Consider the following 24,254-nt stretch of genomic DNA (forward strand, 5'->3'; position numbering starts at 1 on the left):
CAAATTTAATCACACAGGGAACACAAAAGGATTCTAGAGTACTTGGAAATAGACTTGCAGAATAGGAAGAGCTATCAATATCAGATCTTTTAAAACAATTTAGTTCTTCAAACTATAGTTATATTCTTTTAAAGCTCATCGATTTTTTTTTTTTCATCAAATTTTTATTTCAATGGGAAAGAAAAAAATTTTCACCAAAATCACGTGATAGTCTATTATAACAGATAGATATTTCAGTTAATTTAGTGAATTTGATGGTTTTTCAATCCCTTCCAAATGGAATGATCGGTATCACTGTATCTGTCGTGAGTTCAGGTTTCTATTGATACTATTATTTGTATATGTTCCCCTACAGAAATAGGCTCAAACTGCAGTTTTTATCCGTTTTTAATGGTTCAAAATGGTTCGAAACCGTCCATGAAACAACTGTCTATCATTATGTACGTATGATTTGGACTGATATCAAATTCAAATTTTTAATCTCAACAAAGACATACAGACAAGTTTAAAAGAAGGTTTGATTTCCAAGAGAACAATAGATAGAAAGATTTCACAAGTCACAGGAAAGTATATTTGTTTGTGCCGCCCCCAATTGGGAGATCTGAAGATATTTACTTATTGAATATAATGAACAGGGGGATTTCCGAATTGAAAAGGCCAATTTTATGTCTTGTGCCAAAGATTTCAACGAGAAGTTTTACTGGTTCTTCAATTTTGCAAGGTTCGAAAGCTGTTAGATTCTTGAAATCACAGAGGAGGAGACAAGACAATGAAGCTAAACAATCAAAGCTGAAGAATGTTTTAGACGACGTGGATCCGGTATTGGGTCGTCCAGAAACACCGTTTATTGATCGTATTATGGCAGAATTAAAGGAACCCTCGGTGTTAGCCTCTGGTTATAATAAAACTGAAGTTGAAAGACTATTTGCTTCTGTAGAGGCTACAAAGCATGAGGAATTGAACTTGTCTACTATGAATGCTAATGTGATAGAAAAGGAAGACTTGGCATCGATAGATGAGAGACGTGAAGCTATCTTCAGGATTTTAAGCATGAAAAATTCAAATCAAAAGGATTCAATGAAATTAGCCATACGTTTGGCACGTGAAGAATTTCAAAGATTCCCTGGTGATACAGGGTCTAGTGAAGTTCAGGCTGCATGTATGACAGTGAGAATTCAGAAATTAGCCGACCATATCAAGGACAACCATAAGGATTTTGCAAATATTAGGGTCTTGAGAATTTTAACCCAACAAAGACAAAGTATACTGAAATATTTGAAAAGAGATGACCCAAAGAAATATTATTGGACAATTCAGAAATTAGGTCTAAGTGACAACGCCATTACCACTGAGTTTAACATGGATAGAAGATATATGCAAGATTATAAATTCTATGGTGATAAGATTTTGATAAAGGAATCTAAGAAGAAGGCTGAAGAGAGACGTAGAGAAACTAGAAGACAGAAAAAGGCAGAAAAAAATGCACGCAGATTATAAGAACATATTTTGATAACTGTATTCAGGCATAGTTTATTAATTGTACAAACATCTCTAACTTGTAAATACTATTAGTTAGGAATTTAAACAAAGCGTTTAATTTCAAACAATTATAATATATATAAATATATACATTCATTAAAAACATGTTTGTTTTTTAAAATTTCATACTTTTATATTTACTAATACAACATTACACAATTTAAATATCCTCCTCTAAGGGTAGAGAGGGTTTTCCGATTCAGGGGAAATAGGTGTAATAAATGCAGGCTTATAACTATGCTTATGATTGTCATATATGCAGATGTAAGTGCTCGATTTCAGCAATTATACATCATACTCTTTTTCTCTTCAACGTGTTTTTGGCGAGTTCCTGAGTACAATCTGGACAATACCAAGCACCTTTGGGAGGTTCTTTTAAGTTGACACAACCATAATGAAACCATTCATATTTACAAGTTGGACCATCACATGCCACCATTTCACCATATGATACACTTTGACAAAAACAGTATAATGTTTTGTCCTCTTCATCTTCATTGTTATTATAGGCAGAAAATAAATCGTTACTTAAATCTTGTAATTCGTAATTGCCCTCCACTCCAGGTACTGGAGTACCACTTTTTTGACCACTTGGTTTGGTTGGTTGTTCTGGCTGTCTCGATGATGTCCGACTTTGCTGTTTTCTTTTCTTCAAACTTGGTTGTGCTGAAGCAGGTTCTAATGGTGCAGTAGTCTTCCTCTTCTTTTCAGAAGTAGTACTAGTAACTGAACTTGCTCTTGTACCTTCATTTCCACTATCAACCTCTTCTTCGAATGGTGCCAATAAACCATCTTCTTCTAACATTTCTATATTTTTTTCCAACTTTGCCAAATGTTTTGATACTAGAAATAGAGCTGTATTTGCCAAAATACATTTATCTTTCTGTATATCCTGGCATTTCAACAGCTCTTCTTTAACGTTTTTGTATAATTCTTGTTCATCTGGCTGCACTGCTAGTGAGCCATGAGCCTTAATATATTTGTGGATTATAGAATCATTTTGCTGGTATTTCTTCTTGTGATCATATAATTTCAAATCACCAGATTTTATTTCTTTCAATAAGAAGTCAAACTCTGACTGAAGGTTTGATATATCTTGAACAGTCTGCTCTAACACAGAACTAGGATCCATCGTGTAAGTAAGTTGTTATATATTGTTTGATCATACTCTTTATATCAAACTCTAAAATGCTAATGCACAGTACCATTTGGCTCCCTCTCTTATAAATTTCAAATTATAATATTTATATGATTCAGATAAATTATTAAAGAAAACGGATCACGTGAATCAGATCATACAATCATGAATTCAACCAACAGGCATGATATTTGATTTATCTTTATATCGTAGTTCTAGTATTATACAGTTTATATTGTTCTATATTTAGTTACATTAAATATGTGGACTGTTTCAGTCTGCTAAAATAAATAATGAATGGTGTGATGATAATTATATTGATTAAAATACATCTGGTAATTTTTCAATGACATAAGAGTGTCCACCGACACTCATTAATGGGATACCTGGAACTTTTCTGATTCTTTGTTTAAGCCCCACATCATTAGTTGCCACTATATAACATTTGTGTTGTAATACTCTGTTTACAATACAGTCATCGGCATAGGTACCTTTATGAGAGCAACTCAATCTCTTGATTCTTGGATCTCTTGCTAATCTTAAGGCTATACGATATTTAGGACCCAGCTTTTCCAATTCTGCCATTACACAGTCCGTTATTAGTGGGTTACATTTAGCCAAAAGACAGTCCATCATACCTTTTATAATATCGATTTTTTTTTGGATAGAAAAATTGATAAAATTGGTATCTATAAGCACTTGATATGGAGGCTTGATAGCTTCATTATACTGGAAAAACAATGCACTTGATACTTGAGGAACATTTCTTGTTAGTTCTGGATCATCTTTATCAGTCTTTTTAGGTTCATTAGCTTTTATTCTTTGATCCTTTTTTGCATTCAATGTACGTTTGACTAAAGCAAACTTTCTAGTCTTCTTAGCTTTACCCATTCTTAAGGAAATAAATTATAAGAGATATCCGAAACAGATAAAAAGCAAATAAGTGGCTAGTACCTTGAGACTGCTCTTAAAACTAACCTCTAATTAAAATATATTGTTGAACATTTAGCTTATCTTATAGCAATATAGAGGCATCTCTCTTTAAAATGGGTAAAGAATTTTTCATGCGATGAGATGAGCTTAGAAATTTGACAGCTCGTACAAAATTATTGTACTTCATAGTGGGAAGAAGGAAGGTAATAAATATAAACCAATTTTAACTAAAGCACTGAACAAAAAAATAGATAATACATTATGGAAACTGTTAATATATCAATCATTTGGTTCAATTTTTAGTTTGGTTGTTTCTCTACTATTTTTTTATGGCTTATTTGGTGGAAAAAGTTAAAACTTGCAATACAAAAAAATGGCGTCACAGACAGGATTCGAACCTGCGAAGGTAAAACCCAATGCCTTACAGCTGTTTCTTAGGAAATAGCAGGGCATCGCCTTAACCACTCGGCCACTGGGACGTCAAGTTATTTAATTGTGTGGTAAGGAATTTGCGGACAGCTGTGGTAATATGATAGGTCCGGGTGTATTGATTGTGTTCTATTTGGATATTACTTCGTACGAACATTGATAGTGATGAGATGTGTGTTGTTACAACAACGTTGTTTCATATTATCAATAGTGCTATTAAAAGAGTTTATTATGTATTATTTAGTGTATTAACATGTACATAAAAGAAATATAGAACTACATTATTAACTAATAGTATATTTACTTTATCATACAGATCTCTAAATTAAGATTCCCTTGAATAAACTCAGAACTCTCTTTATTCCAACTTATACCAAGCTAACTATACAACTAAATAATAATTAATACTCGCCAAATACTGGCCAAACAATGCATGATTTACCATGAATGTGAATATTAAGATGGCACAAATCAATGGCTAACACGACGTATATAAAGGACGGTGTTCCTGAGATATAAGGTACCCACTTCTTGCTATTCAACAGAAGAAGATAGAGATCTTTTTATATTTAATACTACTAAATAGTTACTATAATAGTTAAATAAACCATATAGAGCTTATAATTAGTAACCTTAAGTATTGGCATCTACTTCTTGTCTACCTAGATATATACTTAATACATTAACATTTAATATTCCGGATCCAAACAATACACTGGTCAAAAGATCAAAAGACAATTAGTGTCACAATAAGGAAGATGAGACATAAAGGAAGTTATATAAAAAAACAAGGTTTATATTATAACGAAGTATATTAGTTACACTTTTTATAGAGTTGTCATTTAGATATAACAAGGCAAGGGTTTTCTGTAGAGAATTATGTTGTGGTTTTTCTACCGAATCGTTCATAGTAATAGATTCTTTATTTATTTCCAAGGACATTCTTAATAAGTTGATATTGATCCAGTGTATTAAAGTATATAATATACACATGGGAATATAGTACATATGATAAGTATCAATTAAGATCTCATCATTTCTTATATACAGTGTTGGAAAAGTTTTCAGCGTCAGTAATAACACTTTCGTGTAAAGTAACATTTCTTTATCCTATATGAATAATGTCGTAATACGTCTAGATCACGTGTTACCTCATAATTCTGACATTTTCATTACAATAATATTCTGTGTTTTTTTTACTCGACCAAATGACATCAGATCAATTCTAACCTCTGATTTTTTCTATTTTGCAACTTGAAGCCCTAAAAATAGTGTTTACAGAAGAAATTAATCTTCCAGCTACATGTCATTCACCACTAATGTAGAAAAAATTAACAACTTAAAACGGAATAAATTGTGGATACTCAAGGTTGAATATGATTACAAACTATTTGACGACAGCCAACATTGAAGACGTCATTATATTCTAAATGGACCTTGTTGTATTTTGTTTAGACCTTAGTAACAATAGTCATTTAAATTGAAACATATTTACTACAAATTTCTAGTTAATGTTAATATTGTATAACAAAGCAATAAAGTAAAGAAATTTACTTGAATAATTAAAAACATTAATTTATAGAGAAAAAATATAAAAAATATCAAATAGAACTTATTTCAATTGTAAACTAAAACTGATATTATGTAATTAAATACTATTTGATAGACTTTTAAAAATATAAATGGCTAAGAAATTTTCATCTTAGTCAATTGTAACCAACCATGAAATAGTTAACAATTATATAAACGAAACATAATTGAAGGAGAGAGAGTAAATATAAAAGTAAATATTCCCCCAAAAACTAAAATCAATCCTTTTCAGAAGAGCAATCACAACTTTTTTTGGAAGTAGCACACCCTTTTTGTTTATTTAAGCATAAATCTGAATCCTCACAGCACTCACAACATATCTTTATTTTGCAGATACAGATATTCTTTGAATCACATGGTTTTTCCTGGCTCTTGTGACAACTTTTGATTGTACATGAACATTGAGATGTACAAATTTCTATTCCGCAAGTACATTTTGGAATATTAGTTCTACAGCAGATTTTTGGCTTACCTGAACATGAGCATGAGCATGAGCATGAGCATGAACATACCTTTTCACAGCAACTACACTTTTGTTTCTTACAACAACCTCTCTCCTTTTGTTCACAGCTGCAATCTACCTTCTTATTGCCAATACAATCATCTTTATCACAGCATTTTGAGTTGCTTTGGCAGGTACATTTCTTGTCACCGCATGTTGAAGGTTGCGAACTATTTCCACATGAACATGAAGTTTGACATGATGTACATTCGCATTGATCATTACATTTACCTACTTGCTTGACCATTTTTTAAATATTATATTACCTTGTATTTTTGTTTTATATCAACGACACTAATTATTACCTTTGTTAGTGTATGCTTTTTTTTACAATTAAAAGAATAAAATGGAACTAATAATCATAGTTATTTCAAGAACTTTAAAAATTTGAAATTACAAGAAATGTAATATCAACATCTGTTTATATACCTTTTAACTATTTGTAAAATCCAAAAATTACAATAATAGTTCAAATTAATTTGATTCATTGAACATTTCAAAACAATTCAGCAAAACTACCTCAATCTACATAATTGATAAATGAATCAAAAATATTAGAAGAGAAGGAATGAAGTATAATTAAATAAATAAAATGTATAATCTTCTATGTCTTCTAGAAAGATTGTTTTGGATATAAACTTTCATATACAATTCAAAATTACAGGATATACCATACCACCTCATACAGCATTAATCCCGTCTCCATTTGAGGTTTTAATTCTGTACGTAAACAGCAAAAATAACGACATCAAAGCAAAAATAGAGCCAAACATATGGTTGCCATTGGATTGATCAGCCAATAAATAGAATGTTACAAAGTATTGGAAGACGAATACTCATCTCGGAGTATATGGGGTGCCTATTGTTGCTTTCAATGCACAACAACTCAGCTAAGACTAAGAGAACAGTATGGATATGGATGGAACGATACAAACTATTTTAAAAATGGTAACAAAAGAGCGACTATTGCTGACTGAAGTAACATATGTAATATATTAAAATCAACTATTTCTAGTAGCAGATATTTCATATGGAAAAGAAGAACAAAATAGAGTTGCCCTGAATGTATCCACTGATATCCTATCTTCATTAAATAATTAAATAATTACCAAAAGTGGAAATGATATCTTATCAGCAAATATAACTCGAATTTTCTCGAATAATGATCAAATAAGAAAAGTATAGTTAACTCTTGGTTGTTTCAATGATTTTACATGAGTTGCAGAAGTTAAAAAAGTTATCATCGTCATACCGTTCTATCTATTTTCTGATTATTTTGGTTGCTGGCTGGGGAGAATGCCTGCACAATTTCTTGAACAGTTTGAACTCAGGTAAGATGTATTTGGTAAATTTCAATAAAATTCAAAAGAATATAATGTCCCTTAGTTGTGTATACTTGATTAGAGGAATTATGGAGTATGTTTTTGGTTTGTGATCATTTATTATCCAATATGCCAGATATTTTATGTACAAAAAGTATAAAAATAATATCTCCCGGGGGCGAGTCGAACGCCCGATCTCAAGATTACTTTGTTGAAACATTACAGTCTTGCGCCTTAAACCAACTTGGCTACCGAGAGGTGATATTATGAAATTTTTGGTAATATATTTCTTAGTCGTTCCAGATTATAAATATTTTTTGATTTTAGAGATAACATTATACGAATAAATCGGCATTCCATAATCAACGGATTTGTGTGTTATAATAACCTAAAATATACTGTAGATGGCTGACATTGGTCATGTGAGCCTTTTTATAGTAAAGTCATACTATCATGTCTCACGAGTGTTTGTTCGAACCGAAAATGCTTCAACGCATCTCAAAGTGTATAAGAACCTTATGTAAGATAATATAACAAGCAACTATGTATCAGACTTAAAGAAATGATCCAGTTATCTACTAAAAGAGTGACAGTGAGAGTTGAAAGTTACCCTTTACGCAATTGTGGTAGCGCTGCTGTAAGTAAGGCTGAAATGGATGACAGCATTGACTTAATTCAGATCTTAGAAGAACAGATCCACCAGATGGAACTTCAACGAGAGAAGATCTGGTTAGACACTAATATCGACGACAAAATTAAAATTAAAGAAACTACAGAATTGATGAGTCAAGTCGAACAAATCAGACAGCTAATTAAGGATGCTAAAATTGAATCCAATCAAAATTCAAACGATATTACAGAAAATAAAACCCAACATAAAAATATGAATTATGACAATAAAGATATTCATCATGTAGAGAAAGACGACAAGCTCATCTTCACAATGTACAAAGGACTATATGAAAGTAATCTGATTCCAAAAAAGGATGAATTTGGTTTTTACTATGAAATAAAAAAGAGAAACCAAGATATTATAAAGTTTTATTTTGAAACTCAAACAGCCAAAATTGACTTCACTCTATCCAAAATTGACGATTTACATTTTTGGATTAATAGTTTGAGAAATTTCCTAAGGAGGTGGAGTTTTACCGATTTTACTGTACCAAACAAAGATACAGAATTATCAATGGATGAAAACGACATCATAAAGCATGCAATATATGAAAGCACTCACAGTTATCATAAGCATATAGTCAATAATGAGAGGACTGCAAAAGATATCTACGATAACTTGAAAAAGAGGTACACGAATAGATATTCAACTTTTATCATAGAACAGATGTGGGAAAATATCCTTATTGACGCTTCCTGCTCAGATATTGAGAAGATGGATGATGATTTGAACTCAATGGTAGTGATTGAATACAACAGTATAAAATTCAATCACGTTTCACACACTATTACCAATGAATTCATTAATAGGAAGATTAAGAAGTGTATTCATATTTACCTAGACAGAGCCGTAGATAGCTATATTGTTTCTGAAAAATTAAAGCGAAGGAATATTGATATCAATCCAGTTGATTACATCGAATACATAGGTACCACTATTCGATCCATTCGAGAAAAGAATGACATATACGACATTGAAATTAAGCTATGTAACAATTGTCAATCTGCCTTTCATAGTGCAAAAAACTGCAGATTTAGGTCCTACCTAAGACAGTCTGGAACAAGACCCTTTCATGATAAATCAAAGAAATCAGGAAAACCTAACTGGAACAGAAACAAAGACAATAGTAGCGGATGAGAACGCAGATTCGAAACCAGGAGGGGGCATATATTCGTAGATGGAGGAACTTAAGCTGGATTAGACGGTAGACCAGGGTAAGACATAGTTAGGATAGTGTGAGCAAAGAATGATTAGGTTAGTTGTAAGGTATAAGTACAATTATACGTTAGTAACCGGGAAACTGTTACTCTTATATCATTATAGAAGGATTCAATAAAGGGCAGGAATAGTTTTACTAAAAAAGAAAACATAAAAACATAAGAAAGTCCACACAAACAGACCAATTCAAAAAATTTGTTATCATTGACACTGGTTCAGGGTTTGAGATCACCAACATTGAAGACCTGCTCATTGAATACACTCCTATCAGGAATCCTCCTGGTTTAGTGGTAATGGGCGAAGGCAAAAATCCAATTAAACTGGAGGAGGATGCCATAGTAGGTACCGAAACTTTCTTCTGTCCTTATGAAGATGCTACAGCACCACACGGAAGGTTCAACCACCTGGGGTAAATACTATCACTTTATGCAAAGATCCGAACAGTTTTGGGTATATTTTCTATTTTCCGGAACAAAAGACAATAGTTTTGGCCAGTAATTGTGTTTTACCAAATTTTATGATCGATGCTTCGAAAGTAGATGAAGTCAATAACGAAACTAACATATTATCAAGAGTGCTATTAAAAGAGATTATTGTATATTACTGTGTATTATTTTGTATTTTAACTTGTACGTAAAAAGATCAATTAATAACAAAATTAATGTTGTGACCTAAAATATAGGTAATATAGTTGTAGGTTTACAGGATATTGTTATAAAGCAATAACTATTTATTGCAATGATAAGGTACAATCGAAGATTACAAATCCAATAGATTATTAATATGATAGTGTACAACTATGAATGGTATTGATAGTTTGCAACTATGATTAATGATTACAAGAATAAACTATAACCTAGCAATTGACAACAATCAATTGTATCAGTGGTAGTGAAGTGCAAAGGACATGATATTTTTGAATATCGAAATATCATCTGTTCAATTTATTATTATATATTTATTTAGTTCAAATATAAGACTCCACGGAGAAATAAATAAATATTACTAATACTTCAAAAATCATCTTAAATAAATCACTATAATGAAAAACTCAGATATTAAGTTAACATCTGAACATAAACATACAACTGTATATTATTGCATATAACTTACTTAATTCGTACATTAGAAAGAGGATATAGAACTCTTTAATAGTAAATATATTTATTAACAGTACTAGACTGCTACCAAACAGACGAATAGAATAAAAGCAATACCAAGCACTTATTCAACGTACGATTACTAGATATCTATAAATTAAGAATTCACAACAAAGAATACAAATCACCAAAATCACGTGATAAAATATCCTGCAAACCTAACAGCATATTCACTATGCTGTTAGGTCGTAACAAAGAGAAACTAGACATATTACCCGGACCCACCAGAGCATCGCAATTATCGCCGAACTCCTTACGACATTTGCTGTTGCCTAGTAACCTCAGCTAACAGCGCGCTTACAACAAATATCGAAAATGGTTGCAAACTCATCACAAACAGAAGTTTATATAAAGAGGCCAATTAACCTAAGGTTCAGATATGATCAAATGTATACAATTGTAGAGTTTAGATACACAGATATATAGAGAGGTAAGCGTGAGAGTACTCGATTAAGTAAGGATTACTTCAGGGATTGTATACTTGTTAACTATATAACATCTCGTAGTGCTATCCAAGTGTACATTGGTGAATAATACAAACTTAGACTAACAAAAAAATGGTTAAAACACACATCACCGTAATAGCGACAATACTAGTTGCAGCGCTAGCCTGGGTTGAATCTCCTGATTACGATAAATCAGTGATGCACGCAGCGATCTGGGCTGCCATCCTGATGGCGAACACCATGCCGGATTTTAGTTATTTTGCAATATGGGGGGCTTTTGCTCATCATGCTCTGCAGACCATAATTGCGGTGTGGGAGTTATGCATCGATTGCAAAATGGATAGCAAGTGTCTGACCTCAGACTGTAAAAGAAGTATAGAATTGTTGACTTTTTCTTCACTAAGTACACTACTATCATTGAGTTACAGTCTCGATGTTGTACTCTACGGGAGGGGTCATGAAGATAACGGCTATATCGTGAAGGAGACTAAGCCAGGTAAAATAGACTATCATGCGCTATTCAACAAATCAATCTTAGCAATGACAGTTATAATGAAGTTACTATTCTTGAAATGGGCGAACAACTAATTAAATGCGACCAAGATGTACTAGCCTCAGCATTAGTATACAATCAGACACCAGACACACACCGCCATTATAAGAGGTATAGTGACGGAGTTTCGCCAAATGGGGTCATTGATGTGGCCCCGGACGGGTTGCGTCAGAATGGTAGCTATAGTAACTCTGCTAGCATGGCCAATGATAAACAATTCCAGTCGCATAGTTATGACTGGTACCTATGTGACCAGTATCATGTTATCGAATATTGTGTCAATAATAGTGGGTGGGGAGGACTGATCAGAATGATTTAATACTTCAGACCAATTTTCAATGCTTCCCACCTCATTGCCTGAGATGTATTATTTTGAGGTTACTTCTTATCAGCCTTGATAGTGATGAGATGTATGTTGTTACAACAACGTTGTTTCATATTGTCAATAGTGCTATTAAAAGAGATTATTGTATATCATTTAGTATTTTAGCTTGTATGTAAAAAGATCAATTAATAACAAAATTAATTAACAGTATATTCACTTTATCAGACAGATCTCTAAATTAAGATTTCCTTGAATAACCTCAGAACTCTCTTTATTCCAACTTATACCAAGCTAACTATACAGCTGAATAATAATTAATACTCGCCAAATACTGGCCAAACGATACATGAGTTTTTGAGCACGTGAGTAAAAATATAAGAAACTACGATGACACGGATTTCAACGAAACCGACTACTTGGAACGATTTTGAAAAGTTAAAGTTAGTAATTGTGTCACATCATTCTTACCATTTATGTATGACTGCACCTTGACTTAAACTAAGGTGCTCTAATTTATTACATTTTTATGTTTTGAGGCTTTTGTTTTTTAATATTTATATTTTCTCTTCCATTTAGAGCTTTGATAGCTATTTTATTATGTTTTTTATAGTTCAATCTGGTTAATAAAAAACCTTTGCAAAACATAAAATTCTATTTTCAACTAATAAAAGTAAAGTTCTTAACCTTAAAATGTAAAAAAAAGAGGAGTTTACAGTAAAATAACCAGCTAACGAAACGATTGAAATTACAAGTGAATATGAAATCATTACATCTGTCATAATGGTAAGAGCTTTAAGCTTTAATGAGAGTAGATATACGTTACATAGGCATTTTGACCTAGTATCGAGATCAGTGAGTGGTAACTCGTTCATCCTCCCTTAACATAGTAGTCTTTGTAACATAAATAGTTTATACTTTGGAACTAAAAATTATTTGTTCCTTCTATATATTGGAAAAATCGATACATCCACCTTGTGCGAAAGACAGCAATGGTGACATAAACTTTATCCTCGAGCATCCAGATCAAAGTCACAACGACATCGTCAGTACAAGTAACATGACCACTTCAAACCTAAATCTAAATGTGTATGAACCTTTCGAAGATAAACCGTTAGACGAAGTCTTGTGGAATAAGAGGACAACAGACAGATATATAGTTGAGATAAGATAGATAAGATAGATAGGATAAATATGGTAGATAGAATTGATAGAATTGTGCTGACATTAGTCATGTGACGTTTCTTATAAAGCCATATTATCATGTCTCACGAGTGTCTGTCCGAAGTGAAAATTCTTCAAGGCATCTTGAAGTATAAAAGAACCTTATGTAACGTCATATATTAAGTAACTATGTATCAGAATAAAGAAATGATCCAGTTATCTAGTAACAGAGTGACCACAATGAGCCAACGTAATCCTACAAACCAGTAAATTGATACATTTAGAATCGTGTCTAAAACTGGGCACAGTATGCGCCACAAACTCCAACGAGCCCTAGACAATACCCTGGAAAACAGGGTATTCGTATATAACGATCCAACTTATCCTAAAAATCCTGCTTTCTTGGCAGCTTATCGCCCACCACTTAAAGAAGTTTAGTTTATGGTGTCTGATTTGCCTGTTCATACGTAAGTTAAAGTCATGAGAGCTTGTTTGCAAAAAAAACAAACTTTATGTTATAAGGACTTATAGAGCTATTGAAAAAAATCACCACAATTAATATGGTTTCGTGGTCTAGTTGGTTATGGCATCTGCTTAACACGCAGAACGTCCCCAGTTCGATCCTGGGCGAAATCAAATTAATTTATTTTTTCCATCCCATAAAAATTGAGCCATTTCTTCGTCTCATGTTTTCTTTTCTTTTTCCTTTTTCTTCCCATTGGCTTGTCCAATGGGACAATTTTATAACCAGCTACTTTCTTTCTTCTCTACTCTTCTCTTTCTTCACACTGGTCTCTTCCTCATCCCCCTGCAGGAGCCGACTCCATCATCTCCTGCTAAACCCAAAAGAAACAACATGAGTTTCATTTTTTTTTATTCCTTGTCCTCACATTAGTGCCAAGCACCCACCACTAACATCACCATCTCATCCCATCCCATCCCATCCAGTCCATCTCCCAACCGCAACAACTAATACAAGAACGACCGGTACTACCACCGATGATGATACTCTGCTCTCTCTTCCTCCTGCCCCTTCCGATGCCTTCCAAGAACTCATCTTTCAATCACTACAAAGTACTACAGAGTAGAGTATATTGCAAGGACTCTTAATATATCAATGCAATGCGGGTCAAACTACCTGCCCTATTGTTAGCGTTATGGGTTGATTGTGATCCGTATTACCGACAAAACCACGTTACTCTAAGACCAAATGTACTTGTTTTCTACTCTTTGTTCACCCTTATCCATCTCTTACACTTACACAACCTAAATGAGGTCTTCTTCCCCCTTCCCCTCCCCTCCCTTTGTAGCACACCCTCTACAATTCAAGGATTACTGATAAATACAAGAAACAACCAGACAGACAGACAGACAGACAGACAGACAGACATACATACATACATACACATCGGACTGGACAGGACACTGTATGCTAAATATAGATTACTATTAAGCACTAACCCAACCCAAACCAGGCCAGGCCAGGCCATACCTCATCCATATACACATCCATCTAGATAATACCACGTTGTAGAAGACCATTGAAAAGATGAGAAACTGAGATATCTTGGGGAGGGGGGGGGGGACAGAACACCTCAACAACTACACATCATCATCATCATCAACATCATCTCTGTTGTTGTAGTTGTGCATGCTGAGTTAACGTCCATCCCATTCATTCTCTTGAACGATAGATATATTCACTTTCTTTTCTTATTGAAGTATATATTCTTGAATGGATTAGAATGAATTCAACTGGAAGGGAAGGGAAGGTCACAGGTCCAAGGTAGGGTAGAGAGAGAGAGGGTGGGTGTATTGCAATCAATTTAAGATTAATTTCAAATCGACACCAGACCTCTCCTGGCCCCAAGATAGAGTTTGTCATCTTCTTGCTTTAAATACAAACACAATTAACTGAAAGCTAAAGCTTTCAGTTAAAGCTTTAGGCTTTAGGCTTTAGCTTGTAGTTGATTCATATGTCAAAAGTTGCAACAATCGTCTCATACGTCTCTTGGTACTGAGAAGATATTGTTATTAATTACGGATTTATCCGAATTCGATTCGAATTTTTTGCTTTAATTCATATAACTCATAACTGATAACTGATAACTGATAATTTAAAACTGATAACTTAAAACTAATAACTTATAACTAATAACTAATAACTTATAACTTGTCTTTTTTTTCCTTCTTCATCTCTTTTTTAAAACTAACTTTGGTTTCTACCCATTTAATTTAAATTAGTAAAGCTCACCATCTTTCAATCTATCGATTGGTATCGGTTTATGCATATTTCTTTATATTGCATCTAAATATATTATACATTTGCCTTACCACCATTTTTTTGTTCTGCTAAAGTGTATCTTTTCGATATATTTTATTCTCTATCAATTATAGCTATTAGGAACTGCTATTTGTGAAAAATACTGTAATAGAATTAATTTATTGGTTCGTGATCGTTGTTACTACTATCAGTTTTTGTTCCATTCTGTTGTAAAGGAAAAATATAAATACAGGCTATTCCCACACATACCTTCCATTTATACCTCTCTATTTCAATTAATACCCTCATCATTATCCCCTCATTACGGACACTCCACTGCAACTACAAAATGAGTTTTGATAGTTTTGTCAAAAACGAATTTTATTTCAACAATGATGTCGATAATCAAGCTGATATTATGGCTATGATTAAACAGCAAGAACAAGATGAGATGAATTTAGTTCCAAATAATAATAATAATATCAATGGCAATACTGACCCCAGTGCCTTTAATAACGATAATAACTTTAATAACAATGTAATCCAACAAAACCATCCTATCATGAACTTTAATGAAAATAATACCAACAACAACACTTCTTTATTCGAATACTCTCCTATCGATTCAATCAAAAATGATAGCATGCTTCACTCAGCTAGTTCAAGCAATAATAATATAACTATCTCACCAAATAGTACTGAAAATTTCCCTTTGGATCATCCTATGTCAGATGATAAAGCAAAGAAGAAAGAACGTAATAGACAAGCTCAAAAAGCTTTTAGAGAAAGAAAAGAGGCCAAATTAAGAGAACTAGAATCAAAATTGAGAGAAAGTGAATTAAACAAGCAAAATTTATCATTGGAATTAGAAAATTTGAAAAAAATTACTAACCAACTGATACTAAATAACAATAACAATAAAAACGATACAAGTAGAAACCAAAGTCTACCGATGAGTCAAACTGGTTCACAAAATGAGAATATTAGTCCAAATTTTAGTCAGGATTCTTATTCTTATAGAAACAGTGTCTCTCATGACATCAGCAATCAAAATTTAAGCTATCTAGATAATGAAAATATCAAATTCAATTTCCCAACAGAAGATGAATTCTTCGAACAAATTCTAAGTGGCAAGCAACATGGCTCAAATTCAAAAAATAAACTATTATACAAGGATGATACAAATAACCAGCTGTTGACAGTGACGGCAACTTGGGAGTACTTACACAGTCTGACGGATTTCTTAGACTTTGATATAGCTCAAGTAATGGAAAACTTGAGAGGTAACGAAGTCTGTCATGGCCATGGCCCTGCTTACACCAAAGAATTAATCGACGCTGCTGTAGAGAAAGCTATAAACGATTGTAAAGTGTAGGTTTAATAATTATTTTTTCTTTGTCTATTTGAACTAATAACAAATTCAAATATAAATTCAATGACGTTAATTATTATTATACTTTTTATTATTATTACTACGAGCAATTTTTTTTAAAGAAACTATAACAAATCAAAAAAATAAAGATACATATAAAAAATCGTACTAATTTTTTTCATTAATACTAGTATATATGCATTACTAGAATTCTCTATCTCTTATATAAGTTATTTTATTGTTAATATTGAACGGTACAAGTACCTGCACTACTGATATGACATTCAATATTTCGATGTCAAAGTCGGTGACGATTTAAATATGATGCAATTGCATCAGAGTGAACCAAATTGGTGTCTTTCAAAATAGACTATTGATTGTAGAATAATTCAAATTACTGACGTTCCAATTGAAATGAAATGAAATTAGTGGTGGTTTTACAATAACATCTTCTTTTATGTCACAGTTATCGGATCCAAAGGGGAGGAAGCCAATTATAAAGAGAAGGATTCCAAGATCCCACTCATCCTGTTTTGTTAAATAAATTAGTAGGTTGTATTATATAGATTTGTTATGTATTATTTAAAGGTTTTAAATACATTGGTTTATTAAACTTGTATCTAGTAGTCTTTATGAATTAGATATTTACCCGAACTCTTACAAGTTAATTACGCGTGATGGGTCCTGAGTACGCGTCAGTTTCCTAGAAATATATATTTAAAGATAGATCGATCAAATCTATCCATCTAAAGACTATTTAATTATAATATCTAATTTAAATAGGGTGACTCCATTAAACAAGTCCTTGTGCTGGTCATATTTCATTTGAAGGACCTTTTATAGTGTTCCCTCCAGCCTTGCTTGATCCAATTTTATTACTGCTTGGAATAATGGATTATATGAACCTGGGTGTTAAATCCAGGAAAACTGGTATAAATGCTAAACAAAGGACAAGAGATGAATATTCTATGGAAAATATAGATGATTATTTCAATGACGATGATACTGTGAGTTCAATTGTTTCCCAACCTAGAAGGAGACACTCCAGGAAGTCATCATTGTTAATTATAGATAATAATAATAGTATTGTTGATACTAGCAATGGTGATGATAATAATAATAATAAGGGTGGAACCCTTTCTAATACGGACAACGAAGGTTTTAGAATACCCAATACCCCTATAATAAACTCCAGAAGAACTTCGCAATTGCATTCATTCAATTCAGTTAATGATTTTGATCCAATACTTGAAGAAGGTCCACAAGATGAATCTATATCTAATTTAGGATCACCTCCTATCCTGAATCAGCGAAGGTATGTTCCTGAAAATGACAATGATCAGTCAATGATTAGATTGACGCCAGAAAAGAGACAGAAACCAGACTATAGAGATGTTCCAGATCTAGTAGCAGACGATGACGAAGACGCAAATACTACACGAGATAATACTTCTTTCAACACTTCAGATAATGCAATACTTGAAGACGAATTAGGTGATGACTATGAACTAATTAGTGAAGAAGATAGAGATTACATTTTAGGAGATTCATCAATTGATGAAGGTTCTTCAACTACAGATAATAGTGATAATGATAATAATTCTAGTGTTGAAGGGGACAATGCTAATGAAATTAATTCAAGTATAGTAGAAGAAGAAGAAGAAGAAGAAGATGATGATGATAATGAAGAGATATCGTTACCAAGGAGTTATAGATCTAATGTTCCTGTCAGTTCTGATGAAGAGTTCCCTAATTCAAATGAAAATGAATTTACAAGTAATAAAGATGATAATGATGGTTTAAGAAGGTCAAGTAGAGTTAAAGTAGCACCATTGGAATATTGGAGAAATGAAAAAATCGTTTACAAGAGAAAATCTAATAAGCCACAGTTGGATATAGAAAAAATTATTACATATGATGTTGTTGATGAGGACGAAGCTGAGGCAGAAGAATTTCAAAGACAAAGGAAGAAGAAAAAGGCAGCAACAAGAACAAGACCTTATAACTATGTTCCAACTGGTAAACCAAGAGGTAGACCAAGGAAGACACCAAACTATGACCCGAATGGTATGAATCCAAACAAAGAAATTCTTGATGAAATTTCTTCAGGTTCAATCCATTCTGCAAATTGGTTAAAGAAAGGTATCTTGCAAACAAATGTCAATGTAAATCTTAATACAAAAGGTGATGAAATTGTGGGTTTTGGTCCAAACATAGCACAATCAGCACAATCAAAGGAAACGAAAGAAGAAAACTATTCACTTGAAGTGATGTTTGATAAGCATAAGGAACATTTTGCAAGTGGGATGTTAAAATTACCCATTCACGCAAAAAAAAAATTAAGTGACTCCTATAATACCTTCATGACTTTTTATATTATCCAGGGCATTGTAGAGGTGACACTATCAAATAATAAATTTATAATGACTGAAGGTTCAACCTTACAAGTTCCTGCTTTTAACGAGTATGCATTCGAAAATATTGGACGAAATGAAGTAAAGATGTTTTTTGTTCAGGTGTCTGTTCCTGAAGATTTCAACAGTGATCCAAATAGAAAGGTTTCTTCTGTGTCTAGTATAATGGAGAGTGAAGATGAAGAGGACGGAGAGGAAGATGAATTCAGTTTAAAAACTGATAACAATCTAAAAGAAACTAGAAATGAAAAGAGTGAAAATAATTCACCTGTACCAAGCAACATGTCATTAGGAAGTACAATGAGTTTGTCTGAAATCTAAGTTTTCAAAAATTTGTAACAATAATTTTAGCATTGATAGGGCGATATCCAATCACTTTAATTTAATTATTAAATAGCATTTAAATATATCCATATATTAAATTATTCTCCAGAAATCTTTTTAGCATGTTTTATGCACTCCCCTTGTTAATAATAAAAAAAAATTTAAAAAAGTTTTGAATTGTACTTATCATATTTGATTCTATATATTTACATTACATTTGAATATGATATTAATAGTTGAAGTCTATTAAATATCTATCTCTTAGTAATCTGATTCATCATCACCATCATCATCCATTTTCTCGGATAACTTCTTCATGCTTGCCAGTTTCACTAAAGGCGCTAAAGATTCATTACTATCGGCTATTTCTGTAATAAATGGATCTAATAGTAAATCTTTTGCAGAGGCTCTTTCGTCTGGATTGACCTTTAGACACCATCCTAAGAAATTATTCAGGGCATCGCTTAATGCTTCTGGTTCTTTCAGGGAAGGTGTACCATTTGTTGCAATTAAATACAATGCTCTTAATGGTGTTTCATTTAGATATGGAGGTTCACCTTCAATCATTTCTATTATCATAATACCTAATGACCATATATCAACTTTTGGACCATATTCTTTCCTTGAAACAACTTCTGGTGCCATCCAATACGGAGTACCGACCATTGTCGTTCTTTTTAAATTCAATTCATTAATTTGTGCACAAAAGCCAAAATCTGTTAACTTGATGTCACCTCTCATGGATAGTAGAATATTATCAGATTTTATATCTCTATGAATAACACCTTTGGAATGTAAAAACTGCAGACCTGATAATGTCTCTCTACAAACAGCACCAACTTGAGCCTCTGTTAATAAACAATGTGTAACGACGTCTGTTAAGGATCCACCTTCCATATATTCCATAATAACCCATAAATCGCCCTTCAATAAATATGAATCTATAAAATTAACAATATTTTCATGCTTGCTTTCTTTCATAACTATAATTTCATTAATAATTAGTTCCTTTTTAGGTTGTTTCTCTAAATTCATTTGCTTGATTGCAACATAACCTTCCCTAGTCGGATCATGAGCTGTATAGACACCACCTGAAGCACCTTGTCCAATCTTAATTAAGTCCGTATATTTAGAACTTGGATCGCCATCAGATACAATTTCAGATAGTCTTTGATATAGCAATTTAATAGCTCTTTCCCTTTCCTCTCTCTTCTTTTCTAATGATTTTGTATTTACCTTCTTAGATGCATCTCTGTTTATATTATTTGTATTTGGAATTGGTGGCATCTTTTTATCGTTGGCTACATTTGGATTAACCTTAGTAGTGTCATCATTAGGTAGTGGGGGAAGAGGCTGTTTTTCCTTTTTAGCGGTTTCGTGACGAGATGGTAATCTAATCGATTTCTGACTTGGTGATTTTTTAACAGTATTTATATTATTCGCCGAAGCTGGTAGACTAGGTGAAGATAATGGTGGTGTTAAACTGCCGCTAGGTTTAACTGGTGGCTTTGGTGCAGGTCTTGTGGGTATAAATTTATCGCTTGATGAGGATTTTGGTAAAGAATCATAAGATCCCATTATTGGGGAATTTCTAATATTTGGTGTCGAAGCCGATGATGGAAATTGTTGTAAATGAGATGAGTGTGCATTGTAAGAAACCTCTGGCGAAAGTGGACTTGGTGATGACTCAAACCTGTTTACTGATGACGAAGACGGCGTTCTAAAAGATGCTACCAAATTGGTGTTTGAATCTGAAACCTTAAATGTTTTCAACATTTTTTCTTCACCACTTGTTTTGGTAGCATCCTGATAGAACTGAACAATGTCCATTACGGCCTGTAGGTTTTGCTGTTGTTCTTTTTTGGATATACCACTAGATGTTAATAATCTTTCCCATTCTTCAGGAAGGCCGGTATATTCACCAGTCTTTGTATCAATTCCCACATGGTGAACATGTTTTGCATTATATGGAGTTGAAATCTTGACACTACTACCTGACTTTCTTTTTTCACCCTGAGAATTCCTTTTCATATTTTGAACAAATGAAGAGAAGACTCCTTTCATTCTGCTGCCACTGGTTTTTCTTTTACTTATGTCAACATTACTTGATGAATTTGATGAATTTATTTGATTTGAGATTTTTGAGTATGAATTTATTTTGGGGCTATTCTGTTGAGGGGCCTTTAAATTAGTTAAATTTGTTGCAGACCTGTCAGATGCTTTAATCGTCGATATAGGAACACTTCCAGAATATGTAGACTTGGGTAATATTATACCTTGTTGAATTACTGGTGTAGTAACGTTTGCGGAAGTCATTGGTGGTGTAGGATTAGGAGTTGGAGGAGCAGGCGTTGATGGTAATGGAGGTTTCTTGTAAATTTGACTTATATTGCCAGTATTATTTAAAAAATCATGACTTTCTGATGTATTATTATAAATAGTAGATGTATCTTGAAATGCAGACGAAATTTGTTGATCAAATTGAGAAATTCTTAACGTTGAGGTTAAGGTTTCACTAATGGTAACAGTTTCGTTAACTTCCATATTAGAGCCCGACAAAACAGTTGTATTATTGTTACTTGTATCTACAAATGCATTTGGTTCTTCTTGGCTAGTATTAGAATTAGTCAGTACCTCTTCCCTTTTATCCTTTAAAATTTTATTTTCAGCATTTATAATTTCATCTTGAATATTTGAGCCTGACATTCCGCTTAATACTGATGAAGAAGAGACTCTAGTAAACTGTATTGGATCATCCAGAGATGTAGAAGCATTAGTCGCATCTGTCATACCATCTGGTAAGATTTCAACTTTCCCTCTTGGCAAATGCCTAGGATCCATTGACTTATAGGCCGTCGCATCTTTACTCTCTCCAGCTTCTTTAACCACCGAGTTTAGTCCTGAACTATTGACAATCCCTTCCTCCACATAACTTACCTCTCCACGCACCTCAGGAAATGATCCCTCACTATCGTCAACCATTGCAGTCCTGGAATCTTCATCATTGTGAAGGATATTTTTTTCAACACCATTTTCAAAATGATCGTTGTCTTCTGGCTGGACAGACCCAGTCATCCCTTCAAGTACAATATAGATCTGATCTAAGGATCTTCCTTTTTATCTTTTCGAGACTCACAACAACGCCAAACTTACCTACTACAACTCATAAAACACTTTTAAATCAGATATAAAACCTTCCTTTCTTTAAATCAATTCGAAATGCAAATAAAGTTCCAAACATTTCGTTTGATCTATTTTCGATATGATTTTCTCCTTTTAGCAAATTCGACTAAAAAGGCGAATTTGACTGGAACAAGATTACCGAATAAGGAAGGTGAGGTTTCTGATAGTATGAAAAATCGATGAGATACACCTCAAATTGGTCAACCTCTTTGGATTATAATAATAATAATAGTAGTAGTCCTAGATTTCAACAACAAACTACTACTATTGTATACCCATTGTATGAGGATTGAATATTCGCATGAAGAAGTATTATCATAATGATTTCGTTATCACAGCAATCATTTTACAATGATTGTCCCAATGGGCTGGCCAGGCAGGAGTGAGGTTATCTCAATAATGAATTATAAGAGAGAGAAAAAAAAAGTGATGTACGTCACTTACATGACAGTTCAGACTATTTTTTCTTTCTTTTGGAAGCTCGAGTAATACTGTTTCATTATTAGCAACATTCCCAATTATCAGTGATCTTTGAGGTATAGCACATCGTCATAGATTAATTTCTAACTGATGTCATATTTTAATGGTGTTTGATTTATTATTGCGTCATTAATCATTATGTTATCAGATCGATCTTTAAAATATACCCAATATTGTCATAACTTATTTTAAAAAATTTGAAAATAATGCATCTGTAAAGCCATGATTGCTGATTTATACCGTTTATAGAATGTGGACTTTTTGATAGAGAAGTCATTTCAATGAAAAGAACAAATCCACATTATATGGGGAAATATTATATTGTAGTTTTAGCGACTTGTCTAAACGAGACGAAAAAACAGCTATTCAGATGCAACAGAAATTTATATATCTTATTGAATCTTTTTATCTTGTGTTCAGCATTATTTGTACTTTTATATCTCGAAATTAATTTCCATTCTTAACTGATTTCGAGCCTTCATCGATACTTTCGTTCGGTTGCTATTAGAAGCTTTGGATTAATCCCTTGAAAGCAATTTTAGGAAATCGATATACTCACTTGTCTAGGAATGTAGGATGAGATTCACAATTCAAATACTGTTATTACGAATATCTCTTCTAGTTTCTAATTTTTGAGATCATCTTAAAGAGCCGCTACAACTGTTGTCTTGGAAGGAATGAAAGCCATTCCTCCCTTTTATATTGGGTTCTTTATTTCAATTTATATAATATATATCAAATACAAAGCTAGATTTTAATCTAAGTACTGCACTTCAATTCTTCCTTTCATTAAATATTCTCCTCACAGTTTAATTTTCAAACAGGTATCTTCATGCACCTTGTCTACTCAAGTTATCGTTAAATATCTTCAGGAAATGACTATTCATAGTAACTAAGGTGGGAATAAATGTATTCAACGAAAAACGAATAAGCAAGTAACTTCAATTGGTGTTATATCCACATTTTTATTAAAGATGACTTTGCAGAAAGCATTTCCTTACAAGATGTCAGGAAAAGTCTTGCATTTGAAATTTATGAGGTATATGTCAATCTTTTAAGTTTTGGCTCAATCTTCTCATATTAATAGATTTATCAACTATTAGATGCTAGAGGGTCAACTGATAATTTATCTGTATTAAATATAGACTGATTCTATTAGCTTCTATACCTAGGTTTCCACCAGAGTTGTGATTGAGGATGCTTTAGGAAGTAGTATTGACCCATATCCA

The 24,254-nt window shown here is 32.8% G+C and overlaps 10 protein-coding genes and 3 non-coding genes across 13 annotated transcripts; 6 read left to right on the forward strand and 7 right to left on the reverse strand.

The window, feature by feature from the left end:
- Positions 1-627: 627 nt before the first annotated feature.
- MRPS28 (mitochondrial 37S ribosomal protein uS15m) lies at positions 628-1,497 on the forward strand (the record flags this gene model as incomplete). Its single annotated transcript, XM_001646468.1, has 1 exon — positions 628-1,497. The coding sequence occupies one exon, from the start codon at positions 628-630 to the stop codon at positions 1,495-1,497; it is 870 nt and encodes a 289-aa protein (XP_001646518.1).
- Positions 1,498-1,831: 334 nt separating this feature from the next.
- Positions 1,832-2,671, reverse strand: YNG2 (histone acetyltransferase YNG2; the record flags this gene model as incomplete). Its single annotated transcript, XM_001646469.1, has 1 exon — positions 1,832-2,671. One exon carries the CDS (start codon positions 2,669-2,671, stop codon positions 1,832-1,834), a length of 840 nt encoding a protein of 279 aa, XP_001646519.1.
- A 327-nt stretch (positions 2,672-2,998) lies between these two features.
- Positions 2,999-3,568, reverse strand: FCF1 (rRNA-processing protein FCF1; the record flags this gene model as incomplete). The annotated part of the gene is made up of 1 exon (XM_001646470.1): positions 2,999-3,568. The coding sequence occupies one exon, from the start codon at positions 3,566-3,568 to the stop codon at positions 2,999-3,001; it is 570 nt and encodes a 189-aa protein (XP_001646520.1).
- A 419-nt stretch (positions 3,569-3,987) lies between these two features.
- Kpol_1055trna1 lies at positions 3,988-4,089 on the reverse strand. The gene is given in 2 exon segments: positions 3,988-4,033; positions 4,052-4,089. It is a non-coding gene; the product is annotated as a tRNA-Ser (tRNA).
- Positions 4,090-4,783: 694 nt separating this feature from the next.
- Kpol_1055p19 (Tkp4 protein) lies at positions 4,784-5,140 on the reverse strand (the record flags this gene model as incomplete). The annotated part of the gene is made up of 1 exon (XM_001646471.1): positions 4,784-5,140. The coding sequence occupies one exon, from the start codon at positions 5,138-5,140 to the stop codon at positions 4,784-4,786; it is 357 nt and encodes a 118-aa protein (XP_001646521.1).
- A 707-nt stretch (positions 5,141-5,847) lies between these two features.
- Kpol_1055p19a (putative metallothionein) lies at positions 5,848-6,378 on the reverse strand (the record flags this gene model as incomplete). Its single annotated transcript, XM_001646472.1, has 1 exon — positions 5,848-6,378. One exon carries the CDS (start codon positions 6,376-6,378, stop codon positions 5,848-5,850), a length of 531 nt encoding a protein of 176 aa, XP_001646522.1.
- Positions 6,379-7,621: 1,243 nt separating this feature from the next.
- Positions 7,622-7,711, reverse strand: Kpol_1055trna2. The gene is given in 2 exon segments: positions 7,622-7,658; positions 7,672-7,711. It is a non-coding gene; the product is annotated as a tRNA-Tyr (tRNA).
- A 304-nt stretch (positions 7,712-8,015) lies between these two features.
- On the forward strand, positions 8,016-9,263 carry Kpol_1055p20 (gag protein; the record flags this gene model as incomplete). The annotated part of the gene is made up of 1 exon (XM_001646473.1): positions 8,016-9,263. One exon carries the CDS (start codon positions 8,016-8,018, stop codon positions 9,261-9,263), a length of 1,248 nt encoding a protein of 415 aa, XP_001646523.1.
- Positions 9,264-11,061: 1,798 nt separating this feature from the next.
- Positions 11,062-11,538, forward strand: Kpol_1055p21 (uncharacterized protein; the record flags this gene model as incomplete). Its single annotated transcript, XM_001646474.1, has 1 exon — positions 11,062-11,538. The coding sequence occupies one exon, from the start codon at positions 11,062-11,064 to the stop codon at positions 11,536-11,538; it is 477 nt and encodes a 158-aa protein (XP_001646524.1).
- Positions 11,539-13,551: 2,013 nt separating this feature from the next.
- Positions 13,552-13,625, forward strand: Kpol_1055trna3. Its single transcript has one exon. It is a non-coding gene; the product is annotated as a tRNA-Val (tRNA).
- Positions 13,626-15,601: 1,976 nt separating this feature from the next.
- On the forward strand, positions 15,602-16,627 carry YAP3 (Yap3p; the record flags this gene model as incomplete). The annotated part of the gene is made up of 1 exon (XM_001646475.1): positions 15,602-16,627. The coding sequence occupies one exon, from the start codon at positions 15,602-15,604 to the stop codon at positions 16,625-16,627; it is 1,026 nt and encodes a 341-aa protein (XP_001646525.1).
- An 887-nt stretch (positions 16,628-17,514) lies between these two features.
- MIF2 (Mif2p) lies at positions 17,515-19,359 on the forward strand (the record flags this gene model as incomplete). Its single annotated transcript, XM_001646476.1, has 1 exon — positions 17,515-19,359. One exon carries the CDS (start codon positions 17,515-17,517, stop codon positions 19,357-19,359), a length of 1,845 nt encoding a protein of 614 aa, XP_001646526.1.
- A 264-nt stretch (positions 19,360-19,623) lies between these two features.
- Positions 19,624-22,437, reverse strand: STE20 (mitogen-activated protein kinase kinase kinase kinase STE20; the record flags this gene model as incomplete). Its single annotated transcript, XM_001646477.1, has 1 exon — positions 19,624-22,437. One exon carries the CDS (start codon positions 22,435-22,437, stop codon positions 19,624-19,626), a length of 2,814 nt encoding a protein of 937 aa, XP_001646527.1.
- Between the last annotated feature and the right edge of the window lie 1,817 nt (positions 22,438-24,254).

Source organism: Vanderwaltozyma polyspora, genomic scaffold, assembly GCF_000150035.1.
Source record: "Vanderwaltozyma polyspora DSM 70294 KpolScaffold1055 genomic scaffold, whole genome shotgun sequence".
NCBI classification, from domain to species: Eukaryota; Fungi; Ascomycota; class Saccharomycetes; order Saccharomycetales; family Saccharomycetaceae; genus Vanderwaltozyma; species Vanderwaltozyma polyspora.